Source organism: Megascapheus bottae, chromosome 14, assembly GCF_031878675.1.
Source record: "Megascapheus bottae isolate mThoBot1 chromosome 14, mThoBot2.hap1, whole genome shotgun sequence".
NCBI classification, from domain to species: Eukaryota; Metazoa; Chordata; class Mammalia; order Rodentia; family Geomyidae; genus Megascapheus; species Megascapheus bottae.
Window position 1 is genome coordinate 22,484,471 of NC_143522.1, and position 14,587 is coordinate 22,499,057.

At 43.4% G+C, this 14,587-nt stretch overlaps 1 protein-coding gene across 1 annotated transcript in view; it reads right to left on the reverse strand.

Moving 5' to 3' along the window:
• The window catches only part of Foxn3 (forkhead box N3), a 289,121-nt gene that overhangs the window by 85,050 nt on the left and 189,484 nt on the right, over positions 1 to 14,587 (reverse strand). Inside the window, exon 6 of the mRNA XM_090344682.1 lies at positions 10,528 to 10,592. Within this exon, the coding sequence (XP_090200808.1) occupies positions 10,528 to 10,592 (65 nt within the window). The remainder of the gene's footprint in view (positions 1 to 10,527; positions 10,593 to 14,587) is intronic.

The window sequence follows — 14,587 nt, forward strand, 5'->3', positions numbered from 1 at the left end:
AAAAAGCCATGACCAATCTCTTTGGAAAAAACAGCAACAACTACATCTGCAATCAGTATATAATTTGAAGGGTAACTGACTAATGAAAACTCAGTTGAAAACCAAAGGCATTGTCTCTTCAGTGTCACTCCCCAGATCCTCACTGAATTTTTGAAATTAAGACATCTCTAATGAGACTCCAAAACCATTGGCAACGAATCCAAAAGGTAGTGAGGGGAAGACAAAATGCTAAGTGAGAAAATATGTTGAGAAAGTTTTATTCCATGTCTGCTGGGGCTGGATAGATAAGATTCAGTTCTCTACATACGAACTTCAAGCTGGATGGCAGTGACTCATTATTGTAATTCCAGTGACTCAGGTGACTGAAGACTGACTCAAAGCCAAGCTGGGCAGGAGTCTGTGTGGCTTGTATCATTAATGACTCACCAAAAAGCCAGAAGTGGAGCTAAGGCTCAGGTAGCGAAAGGCCAGCCTTAAGCAAAAAAGCCAAAGGAGAATGACCAACCCCTGAATTCAAGTCCCAGTACCAGCATACACACACACAGTATTTTACCTAAATAGACTTGAATTTGGGTATCTCTCATAATGTACACGATATAAGAATTTCAACCAATGCACCCGAAACACCAGCAAGTACATGTTTATACCTACACACACACATGCACACACACAGAGCCTGGCTCAGACAAATCATGGAGGACTTAAAACTTCCATTTCTTCCTCCATAAGTTCAAGAGGACAGTGACTTGAATCCCCAGCTCCAGGATTCATAGGGTGTGAGGATGTTAGGGCCTCTTACCAACACAACACTACTTTGCTCACTTAAATCACCATCACTGGAAAACTCTGGAAGCTCACCTAACATCCTTTCAAATGACACCCAAAACCAGTCATCGGGCTTCCCAGGGCAACAGAGACATTGCATGTGCATGAACACACAGGAGTATGAATGGATACTATAGCAAGCTGGCACCTCATTAAAGAACTTACCTAGTTTTCACCTTGGGTAGGAACAGAGCCCCTCCCCCTAATCTCTGCCTCATGGAGTTGATGCCATTGGTAAATATGAGTTTAGAGACCAGAGGAAGGGAAAGGCAGAGAAAAGCGGTGGCAGAGTGACCGCCAGTGTCACTGAAAGCCCTCTTTTCAGTGCTCAGAATGTGTCATTTATTTTATACTAGCAAATTCCACATGTAGGGCTGTCATGACAGCAGTTTTTGCAGCTTCCAGACCCACATGGAAATGCAGGGTAGAACTATGGTCTGGATGCAATCAGGTATCTGGCTCTCAACCTGTCACTAAGGCCACTTTGTGGGAATTTGTAGGACTTCCACTTGAAATTTGTTGGATGAGGAGAGAGGGGGGCAAGTGGGACGGCGGGTGCACAGAGGTCCGGGGTGCACTGATACTCCAGTACAGACCCAAGACTGCTGCTGGCAGTCTGAAAGCCAGTATCTCAATCATTTCTTCATTCCTAAATCATGGCAACACAGAGACTGTATAGCCTTCTGCAAGTCTGAGAAATTCATTCAACACAGAACTGGCTATTGTATATGTCACAGGCTCCTGGTCTCATAGCATGGATGCTGTCACAGTCTTGCTCAAACTCACAATGTTGGGTTAGAAAATTTCTATTGGGCTGGGTGCCAGTAACTCACATCTGTAATCCTAGCTACTCAGGAGGCGGAGATCTGAGGATCATGGTTCAAACCCAGCCTAGGCATGGAAGTCTGTGAGACTCTTATCTCCAATTACCTACCCCAAAACTGGAAGTGGTGCTGTGTCTCAAATGGTAGAGTGCTAGCCTTGAGCTAAAGAGCTCAGAGACAGTGCCCCAGGCTGAGTTCAAGCCCCATGACCAACCACTTCCCCTCCAAAAAGAAAAAGGAAAAGAAGAAAATTCTACTGGCAAATGTTGTTGGGGTAAACATTTATGCTTTTTACTCCTGTCTGAGAACTGGTGTCAACTAAGTAGAATCAGAGTATTCTGAGCATGTGTCACTAAAAAAAAAAAAAAAAAGAATCCCATTCTAAGAAGGAGTCAGCTGTGGTGACCACGGCTGAGGGTGGGGAAGAGGTTCAAGAGGACCCTTTCCAAGATTTTCTTTAGTTCTTTATCTCTGAAAAGAGGGCTTTCAGTGAGACTGGCTGTCACTCTGCCACGGCTTTTCTCTGCCTTTTCCTTCCTCTGGTCTCTAAACTCATATTTGCCAATGTCTCAGAGTTGTTCGCATTGTGGCACCATCAGAGAGACTAAGCAGAAGAAACATACAGCTCACAAGCAGTCTCAATTCATTCCCAAGGAGCTTTCATTCTCTGTCACATTTCTGCAGGCTCTCAGTCACTCAAAAGTGTCAGGAACAGCTTGCTAAGACCCAGCTTCTCCCCTGAGCATCCTTTGGGCCTCTACCTTAATGCACCAGGAGCTTCAGACAGATCAACCAGAGGCGGCAGGGGGTGAGGGGGGGCACAAAGAGGAGGAGGAACCACAAAACAATGCTAACTAAAGGATCCGTGGGAAATTGTACTGAACATCCAACAACAATCGCCAAGCACTGTGGGTGCTCTGTGAGTATCTTTTCTTTCCATTCTCGCAAGTTCTATGAAGTGAGTACTCCTGTCTCTTTAGCACGCTAGAAAATAATGAGGTGAATTACTTGAGGTTGTTTCTCAGCTGGTGGGCAGCAGAAGGTGGCTCCTGGCCATTCTCCCCCAGCCTCACTGCCTGATACATTTGTTTCTTTTATATATGTATATATTTTTAGATTTTACAAGTTAAGTGTACAAAAACATTTTCCAAGTAAGATAACTTTTGGGTGACAGAGCAGGGAATGGAATGAGTAAGCTTGCTTTGAAAGCTGTGCTCATTTGCTGTCTGCCAATAGTGACGGCCTCCTGGCAAACTGGGAGGATGGCAACAGTAGAGAAAGAAAGGGGCAGTGGAGCTTGCAGGCGACATTTCTTCTGCATGGGGCCATGAGAAGAGCCTGAGTGCATGGGACATATTTCTACATATATGTGCACCCCTATCACATGTACTATGACAGGGACCCGGAATGCCTAAGGCATACCTTTGGCCATCAGAGGAACCAAAAAGAACAAAATGTGATCATTTGCCATGTGTAAGTGGATATTTCCAAGTAGACTTCTATAATATGAAGAGCTTGCACAGAATATAGTCTAAAAAAATCCTCATTGTTAAGAATCTTGGCAACCCTATCAAAATATTTCTAGACTTCCATCCAAGTGAAGTTACACAGAACTTGAAGATGAACAGCTCCTCATGTTTTGATAAAAGTGAGCTCTCCAGGGCAATATGCTCCAAGATGGTTTAATTCTTTGTATTTTATATAATTTTGATATAATTAATAGATTGGGAAAACATTCCTAAATATTAAAAAAAAGAAACTGTAAGGAAATAGTCCTATGATTAATTTTAACTGGCATAAAATCCTAACTATCTGCCAACAAAATTCAGACAAGGCAAAATCTTCGAGACCAGGAGTGTGGCCTAGTGGTAGAGTGCATGCCTAACATGCAAGAAGCCCTGGGTTTGATTCCTTAGTGCCAAATGCACAGAAAAATCCGAAAGTGGTGCTATGGCTCAAGTGGTAGAGTGCTAGTCTTGAGAAAGTCCAAGGACAGTGCTCAGGCCCTGAGTTAAAGCCCTAGGAGTGGAAATATTATATATTGCTTACAAGGACTAATTTTAGGATTTCCTTTTTTCTCTATGCAGTCTTTAAAATCCAATGTGAACTCTGTAAAACAGTCATAGGTAAGGGCAAAGTAGCTCTCTTACTGAGGAATGGAAGAACCCAGGAGGAAAGAGGGAGAAGGAGGTAGCTAATTAAACCAAAGATTTCTATAAAACTACGTGTGTGTGTGTGTGTGTGTGTGTGTGTGTGTGTGTGTGTGTGTGTGTGTGTGTGTGTATTCCCCTGGTTGGTCAAGGGGCTTGAACTCTGAGCCTGGGCACTGTCCCTGAGCTCAGTTCAAGGCTATCACTGTACCACTGGAGCCATAGCCCCACTTCCCATTTTCTAGTGGTTAATTGGAGATAAGAGAGTCTCATGGTCCTTAGTGCCCGGCTTTGAACCTCAATCTTCAGATCTCAGTCTCCCAAGTAGCTAGGATTACAGGAGTGAGCCACCAGGCCTGGCTCCTTATGTTTTTTTTTTTTTTTAAACTAATATAAAAGCAAATTCTCAGGGAGCCTGCAAACCCTGAGTGATAAGAAGAGGCAAACATCAACCCATTTGTCCTCACCTCTGAATGTAGGCAAAACTGCTAGATTTGTTGCATTATATAAAAACATTCAATCCATACACTGCAATAACACAAATGAGGCCAAGAACAAAGGGTTCTTCCTTTATAGGCCAAAGGAGGACAGAGGGCAATTAGAACATGATGGGGGTGGGGGTGTCAGGAGCCCACCCTCTTTCTGTTGTTACTAAGTTGTTGTGGTTTTGTTTTGTTTTGTTTTTTTTTTTTAAATGGATATGCCTAGGGGCAAAATCAGGAGCTTTCAGCATTTGGTGATGGACTTGTTTGTAAAATGGACAAAAGAGTCAGCTTGTGGAGCAGATGAGAGAACTCAAAGAGCCCAGGGGCTGTACAGCTCCCACCAAATGGGAAAGGGATGAGTCAGGGAGGATGGGGTAAATGGGAACAAAACCTGGGATCCATGGGCTGTGGAGAGTGTCACAGACCAAAGACCAGAAGCTGGGCTCACAGTCTGGAGTCCAGTCTTGATAACCTGCTTATTTCAGAAGGAAGACGTTGGTGAGTTGGCACTGAGAATGGAAATCACTCCCCCCAAAGGAAGTTCACAGAGTGTTCTTGAAGAGTTGTGGGAATTTTCACATTGAATACACTGGACTGGATGTTTTCCATGACAATTCAATCTTGTAGCCCAAAGTTACAGCCGACAATCCAAATTACAGCCCTGAGCTAGTGCCTGGAGAAAAGGATTCAGGGCCAGGCTGTATACAACTCTGGCATGAGCTTTGTCCACACCTGCATATGATTTTACCATACAGCCAGATGAACATCTCAAAGAAGCTATCCTATGCCTAAGGAATCAGAGATATTCTGAGATAAATAAGTAGATGGAGTGACAGGTAGTTTATTGGGCAAATCCAGCAGGTCTGGGCATTTCCAGTTTGAGGCCTCTCACAAAAATGGAAAAAAAAATGTCTCTTCCCACATAGATGAGTACAGTTTTACCAGAAAGGTAAAGAGCATAAGATTTTAGTCAGAGGAATTTTTTTTTTGGTTGGTTGGTTGTTGGACTTGAACTCTGGGCCTGGGCACTGTCCTGAGCTATTCAGCTTAAGCCTGCCACCCTACCCCTTGAGCCACAGCACCACTTCTGGTTTTCAGATAAGAGTGTCACAGACTTTAGTGGCTGGGCTGGCTTTGAACCTCAATCCTCAGATCTCAGCCTCCTGAATAGCTAGGGCATGAGTCACCACACTTGGCTAATCAGAGGATTTTAATCTCATTTCCCTAAAAATCACAGTTTTACACATTATAATAGTATGTCATGAATGGGAATTTATCACCAACTGTTCTTCAGGCTTTACTAATCCTTAACTGAGCCCAAGCAGACGAGCAATTGTTTCCATTTAACCCTGGTTTGTTCCCCAAAGGCCCCAAGTACTGAAGTTTGGTTCCTAATACAGTATCAAGTGTGGTAGCACCTGTAAGAGGTGGAGCCTAATGAAAGGTTATTGGAGGCAGTGGAAAGTTATTGGAGACAGTGACCTGGAAAGGGATTAATACTGATCTTGAAGGAGTTGTCTGGAGACAGAGTTGTTATAAAACCGGCCTTTCTGTTCTCTGGCTTTCCGTGTCTTCTGCTCACACACTTGTGACTGCAGCCAATAGGCCCTCATCAGAGGCTGAATCAAGGGACTGGACTTTAGATCTAAATTAACTCTTTGTTTTATAAGGTGTCTAGCCTCAGTGAATTTTGTTATGGCAATGGAAACCAGACCAATATATAGGCTAAAAGCCATTTGTTTTCAGACTATTTGAATGTGTAGTATTTTCTCTGTAGCCTCAATGAGACTTAGAGAACACCCTTGTTTGAGGATGCAGCTCTTCAGCCAGCATTCTCTGTCCACTTTTTGGATTCACAGAGGACACTGCTGTTTGAACAGAACACTTTCCATTCTTCCACTAAAGAAAAACTAAGTAAATCCATGGCTGTTAGTGAAGTTGCTAGGATGGACTAGCATTAATATTCATTAGGAAACCCACCTGAGAGGACCACTGCTTAATTCACAGGGGAGAAAAAGGAAGTCCCAGGGATACCAGCTGGTTTGACTGAAGTGACAGTTAACGTGGCTGAGCTGGGACCAGAACTTTTACAGAATCACTAGAAGTTACTTCCATCCAAACACCGAGGACTTGATGTTGAGCTTTCTGGATGGCGTGGAATGAGGCCATAGTGATGTCTCTTAGAAACTTCCGTAAAAGCACGGAGCTAATTTGGAGCATAGGAAACCACAGGCCCCAAAGCAAGTCTTCAAGAGTCACAGTGGATCTCATGCGTGCTTTTACAATAATACATGACATGTGCCTGTGTACATGTCTGTGACAGCCACATGTCTGTGTCTGTGACAACCACAGAGCTCGTTTTCTTTTCCTCATTTGTTTGGGGGTGGAGGTGGGGAAGTGTGTGGCAGTGTGATTCTGCTCTGTGTACTGAAAATGTCTCTAAGGATTTCTTTCCCATCCTTAGCTTATCCTGTGCACTGTCAGCAGTGAATGGAATCAGAAGTCTATTATACATGTGATAGAAGTTATTCAAGTTCTACTAGTGCATGGTAGAGAAGCAAATCTGAGAGTAGTGGCCCAATATGGGAGTGAGAGAAAAAGCAGAGGAAAGGCCTGGAAGCAGGGTTTCAAGTTAGTGAGCATGAAGGCTTGCAAAACTCAAGTCCTCCCAAAGGCTAAGTAAGGTGACCTGGCCTTCCCACCCAGTCTGATCACATGATGGACGGCTGTGTGCTTTAAGGGTCAAGCCCTGGACTTACTCTAGGTGTCTCCAGCCCACCGTGGTACCTAACACACAGCTATAGGATCTGAAAAGTGTGGCTTAAAGCAAGAGTTGGAAATGGAGCTATGGCTCAAGTGACAAAGCCACCTACTGAACTTGAATGAAAAACTAAAGAGACCATGAGGCCCCGAGTTCAAATACCAATTAGCCAGCACACACACACACACACACACACACACACACACACACACACACACACACACGCTAAAGATAGATACACAAATAAACATTATTAAATGAATAATCTTAAGTTTTTGTTTTGTTGGAGGATGTGTGGAGCGGCTCAAGTCTGTAACCTCACTTTAGGTAGGGATTAAAAGATTGTGGTTTGAGGCCAGCCTAACAATAAAAGCTTGCAAGATCACATTCAGCCAATAGTTGGGCAGGGTCATGTACACCTGTCATCCCACTAACAAAAGGAAGCATGAATAAGCAGATTGAAGTCCAGGTTCAGGTATAAGATGAGCCTATCTGGAAAATAACTGGCACACACACAAAACAGACTAATGGAGTGGCTCCAGAGGTAGCATGCCTGCTGAGCAAGGAAGCTCAGTAAGGAGGTTCAGTATCTAACCCCCACACAACAGTATTTTAATCACAGAGACCGTAACAGATATGAAAGGGTTGGGGACACGTCAGCTGTCTGCTCAGGAAAGGCTCTGTCTGAATGAGGTTCTGTCTGGGCTTGTCCTGGGTCCCCCATTAAACAGTAGCCCTGCCCCCTGCAAAGCCTGGTTTGCTTTCTATTGTATAAGAGCTGAAGGACTCTCGAGTCTGCTGCAACTGCCACACTAAAATTGTCTCTCACAGCCCTAAATGGCATTTAAAATAAATACTGTGAATTGATGAAATGACCAATTATGTGAAGTACCCCTGCTCAGTGTAATCCAAACCAAATCTTACCCCATTAGCCTCAAAAAAAAAAAAAAAAAAAAACCACCAGAGTGGCAGTCCTGCAGGCCTCTCCTGCCTGCCATTCTGTACCCAAATACGGCAGCTGAGGAGGACCTCGAGTGCCTGGTGTTAATTCAGGCAATTGCATTTGTGCTGGTTCAAAACAAGAATACACGCACTACTACACACTTCCAAACCAAACAGCCATTAGTCGATGTGAACGGGGATGTGGAGGTGACCATTATGTCGTTTCAGGTTTTCCCTTCCCCTATTTCCCCTTAGGATCAGCACAGACTTACGAGCCTCTACCTTCAGGACAAGCTGAAGGCCACTGGCTGGCAGTGGGAATCTACTCGAGGGTGTTGTGACTCCCTGGCAGCACAGCAGGACTGGCACTCAGCCCCCAGCAAAGTTAGACATGATGCACTTCCACTGTATGGTACTGCCAGCTTATCACACGTCTGTGGGGATGGAGCTCATCCCCATAGGGTAAAAAGGCAGGGCATACCTGAAGTAACCAGCCGCACACTGCCCCTATGACCCTTGTATTGGCATGCGTGACCAGGTCTATTAGTTTTGTTTTGCCTTTTATAGTGATATTATGGCTTAAACTCAGGGCTCATATTTGTCCCTGACTAGCACTCTAGCACTTGAGCCATATGTCCAACATGGATTTAGCAGGTTTACTGAAAATGGAGTCTGTTAAGACTTTTCTGCAAGGGGTAGCCTTGAACCTCCTCTAGATTTCAGCCTTCGGAGTACCTAGACATTACAGGCATTAGCCATCAGCGCCAAGCTCAGTTCCCTTCTTCATATACCTCTATCATATCTAAATGTGTGTGGGGGGAGATGGCACTCAAAAGTTTGAAAAACTTTACCAGAGTAAAAGGTCTCAAGAACTCTGGATAGGCACAGCAAAGTGATAAAACACTGAAATAATAATGTCAGCAAGCTCCCACCTATACTCCTAAAGTCATGAAGATACTCCTGATTTTCAACAACACAGCTTAACCATGGCTCACACCTGTAACCCTAGCTACTCTCACGGCTGAGAGCAAAGGATTGTTGTGCATCCATGAGAAAACCTCACAATGCATTCATTCAGTCTCAGAAATTTTATCTATGCTTCTTTCTAAGGTCTCTGTCCCATAGAAGAAAACAAAAGGCTAATATGCAAAGCACAAATCCTTTATTGAATAAAAATTCCAACAAGAAAAAGCTTTAAGAAAACAAAATCCCATTTCTCAAAATAATCCAAATGTTAGCAAGGAAGAGACACAGAACTTTAAAATCCACTTGACAAACCCCAGAAGATGACTGCCATTGATTTATCCTTATACAATCTGAAAGAACAGAATCCATTTTTCCCTCTTGAAATTATATTAATTTCTGAGAGCAGAGGTAATCCCTTTTATTGTCTTACACATTTAAGATATCTAAAACAACTATCAAAAATTAGGAATTAACACACTTGCCAGCCTAAATTTCACCATTATTGTAAAAAAAATTTTTTTTTTGAGTTTCAGATTCCACAGATTTTAGAAAGCCAATAGGCAATTGCCTGAGCTATAAAACACAAGGACATCTCTCACAATTGTCAAGCTACTCCAGAAACCTGAAGATAAATGTCTGTTTTCTTTACCACATTAATAATATTCTTCTTCTTGACACTGGTTGCTAGCCTCAGCGTGTCCTTTTAAGGGACAGAGGCTAACACAGCTCTAAGCCAATAAAAAGACATAAAAGCCCTCCTCAAATGCCAACAGAGTTCCAACCCACCTGCTTGGGGCAACTGTGCCACCTGGCTCCTGCTGAACCGATGGAACCTAAAGGGGACAGAATGTTGGGGACATAGGGGGCCAGTTACATTGAGCACAGATAGCCACAAGAGCCACCATCTCTAGATAATTTCTAAGACGCATTTGGAATGCACCTTCTGGGATATTTGTAACCATTTATTTTTCTTTAACTTTGGCAGATTAATAAAACACACTAGCAGCATCAGATGGGAAAGGTAGTTGGAATTCCCTAAGCACCTTCGATAGGAGATAGCACACAGTGGCTGAGGATGGATGAGTCCCCTGGCAAATGACCTCTGTGGAGACAAATGAGGGCACCTAAACTCTGAGCCACAAAATAAACCAGTCAACATCCTGGGCACTCAGGAATGTTTAGCAAGAAACAAGCATGACGCCATGATGACAAATAGCAAATCACCCAAACCATGGCCCCAGTACTGGAAACATTTATGAGCACTGCTATAAGACAGCCCAGTGCATGCTACTGTCATAGTCCAGATTATTATGTAATTCCAATTCCAGCCAAGAAGCCCACACACTTCTCAAATATGACCTGCGACGCGAGCCTAGAAAGGCCTAGTTTCAGATTTACAACTTCCAGCAACCAAGAGACTTTAGTAGGAAGAAACACAGAGAAGTGAGCATTAAGGCCCAGCTCATAACAGTCACACTTCTGCAGAGAGACTGCTGCTGAACAGAAGAGACCTCATACCACCCAAAGGAGCCGGGAAGGAGGAGGAGGAAGAGAAGACGTGCCTGGACACTTACCTTGCAGAAGGGCTCCATTTCTCTTGAAGAAGGTACTGCCTGGCCAGATGGGTGGACCTGATGTGCTGGAAGAGAAAAGGAACATCTGTGAAGTTATACACTCATTTCCACTCGCTCATATGCTCCCTCCCCTTCTAAGCCTCAAAAACTAGAAATGGCCTCAAAAGCTTTTTTTTCTAGGTATGCATTATTGGCAACGCTGAAAATGCAATTTTCTTTAAAAATAAGTAAATAAATAGGCTTGCTATTTTCCACAGCAGAACCATCTGTGCGAGTTTTCTCATAAACACCTTGGCCCTATGGGCACTGAAATCACTTGCATGTAGATAAAATGATAAATGCAGGTCATTCAACAGCATCACAGAGAATGGCAGAGTGCTTGCTAACCGGTTTGTGATTTTGTGAATTGATTCATTAATACTGAGGTGATGGCACTAGTGATTGAACTCAGGGCACTGCATCCTTGCTTGGCTCTTTCGCACTACCACTTGGACTACAACTCCACTTTGGGCATTCTGCTAATTAATTGGAGACTAAAGTCTCAGGGGCTTAATTGCCTGGGCTGGCATCAAACTGTGATCCTAGGATCTCAGCATGCTGAGTAGCTAGGATTACAGGCATGAGCCACCACTGCCCAGTTGATTTTGTGAACTTCTGTGGAAATAAAATCTAGGCTGTTTCTTCTGAAACAAAACAGGCTTTCTGACATTTTCTATACATAAAGTTGACTCTCTTGGCTTTGTTATCAGCAAACCCTTTATATATAGATATGACCTTGACTTGACTCCCTTCCTTTCTCCACTTCTATTTTGTATTCTTTTTTTTTTTTTTCAATTTCTTGGCTTAAAATGTTGTGCTCCAGACACCATAAAACTGCAGATATTTACCATCCATAGTCTGGTAACAGGAGAAGCCAGAACACAAAAAAGATCAATACATCACAGACATGCTGCACTGTAGAGGAACACACTCACTGTCTTACACACATGCAGTGGAAAATAGGTTATTCTAAACCGAGTACTAGTTTAGATGAATGTTACAAAACACTTAGTTCAGTATGAACTACTTCTGCCAAAATAGTGCCTGGCAAGTGATACTCACTAATGCATTATCAATCAGGTTCAACATTTAAAATAAAAGGAAAATAATCAGCCAGAGGACTTGTATCTGTAAGTATAATGTATTCACGTGTGCATACACACAATGAACTTCTCACTCCTCTCTGGATTCACTGATTGTACAGGACTGCAATATTGTTAACAAGAAGAAATAGATGTACTGACATTCTGTCTAGCAGAATTTCACTACCAGAAATACAAAGAGTATCAGAAACAGGGACATCACATTTGATTAAAAGGGACACACACACACACACACACACACACACATTAAAATTTGTCTTTTTGCTTATGCACAATACTATCGCTCAGCTCATTCAATAGACTATAATATAGTGTTAAACCCGACTTTTGGATGCACTGGGAAATCAAAAGTGTAAAACTTAACGTTCTTGCAAAGGTCCGGAACAGAATCTTTTCATTTTGTTCCAAAACAGAATAATGTTCTTCCTGAAGCCTAGGCAGGAGAGCGGTAACTGTCTCCTGGCTACAGGGCTCAAGTTCAAGGACAAAGGAAGCCAACCCAGTTAACTTCTCCCATCTGAATCCTGTCCAGCCTTTAAGGCTCAAACTTGTAGGAAGAACTGTGTACATTAAGATGCTTAGCATGATCTTTAACAACCCAACAAGCTCTCAGGGTTTTAACCATCATTTTTATTTTCCTCTTAACATAACAAAGCAGGAGACAGCGAGCTGGCTGTTGCCAATGCAGAATGGCCTGACTTATAAAGATATTTAAAAACAGAGGACTTCATTACAGAGGAGTTCATGCTTCTAGAGAATTCAATAATTGAGTATTACTGCAGAAGCCTGAAGATCCAGCTTACTGCCATCCAAATCTCCTCTTTATCCTGACCTTGATTTGTTGAAAACTGAGTAGATATGGTGTGTGTGTGTGGGGGGGGGGGGGGGAGGGATGGAGCTAATGTAAGGGACTGAGGTTGGATAAATCCAGTGCTTTAGATAAGGAAACTTCTCTGCAAGATAGAAATCTACCTGCAGATTTCTACAGTACTTTCTCTTTTCAAAAACATATCTAAGTTGCAGAGCACTATTCTGCAGCCTTTCTACTTCACAGTCCTCTAACCTGAATTCTAGAGGTGGGCAGAAACTGATCTAGTGCCACCATCTCTGGTCCTTGTTTTAACTGAAGCATCCCTTTACCCTGCCATACTGTGAAGTTTGAGCACTCATCAGTTTCATACTCCAATTTCATCTTTTGATTTTTTTTTATGTTGTTAAAAGACTTAACAGAATATATTGAGAACTGGGCTTCGGGTTGCAAAAGACCCAGGAGGAAAAAAAAAATTGTAAACTCTTATCTTTTGACCTCTAAGAACTTACTACTGTCATTATTTATCTGGCTCTAACTTCCTTTGATTTGATCTGGAGACAAGAAATTATCTAGAGGAAGGCTAAATGGCTCTGCCTCTAGCAGCTGCAGCCTGACAAGGTGGCAAACTTGAATTCCCCCCCCTCCAGCTGGAGACACCCCTGGCTGATTGGTGTTTAGAACTCAAAGTTAGCTAAAAATACATGTGTATGAATATATTTATTTTTTCTTCTGGTGCCAGTACTTGGGCTTCAGCTCAAGACCTAGGTGTTGTCCCTTAGCTTTTTTGCTCAAATGGGCACTCTACTAATGAGCCATAGCTCCACTTCCAATTTTTTATTGAAGAGAAGAGTGTTATGGACTTTCCTGCCTGGGCCGGTTTTGAATCTTGATCCTCAGATGTCAGAATCCTGAGTACTTGGATCATAAAAGCATAAGCCACCAGTGCCCCCCACGAAATGACTTTCAAATGTGCACTAACCACCATCATTCAGAGAAAAAACTCATAGTGGGAGGGGGTGGCACCACCCCCTTGGCAGTTGCCCACTCAGGGCATGAACAGGGGCTCCTTCCACACATCTGTATAAAATGCCAGTGACTGGAATGATTACTGCCATGGACAGTGCCACTCAGGTTTCCTGAGAGAGATGAAAGCCATTCCATGCAACAACCAGCCCACAGCGGTACCAGAACTTCTGGAGCCAGCAGTACCACTAAGTCACATGTGTATGGTATCCATGGTTCCAATTCCACTTCTCAGGTCCCAGAGCTGAACTCTTACCCAACCCACCCAGGGAAGACGCTCGGTGGGTGATATTGTGCTAGGAATCTCCTCAAGGCTAGGTCTTAGGCTAGAAAAAACCTGATTAACCAAATGGTAAAGATATACAGGCTCCTGTCAGTAGAAACTAATACAATGTGGGTACCACAAACGCCTCCTTTTAGTAAGGTGTTCCCAGAATCCTGTGGCTTCAGTCACAACAACTTCAACAAAGCAAGCAGGCCAACACGTGAACAGCTCTTACCTGTCAAAAAGTTAGGAATGGCACTGGGGGCATTGATCCAGCAATCATGGAGACAGGCAAATCCCAAGAGATGAAAGATACCATCCTACAGTGCACCCATGGTACCCACCAGAGCCTCCCAGCCTTCAGTGGTCCTGGGGCCTCACTCTCTCAGCAGCGTTACCTCCAGTTCCCAACAGATCACTGTGGGCCTACAGATGGTAGAGCCTGCAAGTGGCTCCAGACATCATGGTGTCATCTGTCCAGCAACTGTGTGGGCAGCTTTCATCACTATGAAGACCAGGTGAGTTGTAAACTCAAGAGCCTGAGAATTCTGGCAAAACTCACACCTGTATTCGCCATCCTGGACTATTTTTTTCAAAGAACTAGGCCACCAGGCATGAACTGATAAACCTAAAGGAGCAGGATTATATGACAGGGATGAGCTAGGTAAAAGTCAGGACAAACAGCACACAGACTGTCGGTGTCTGTCCACTCACACAAGGTCCCCAGAGCACACACGTTCACAGAGAAGATCACAGGGAAAGAAAAAAGCAAAGTGGTTGTTGGGGTAGGGGAGGAGTGGGTAGTGTTTTATTAATGGG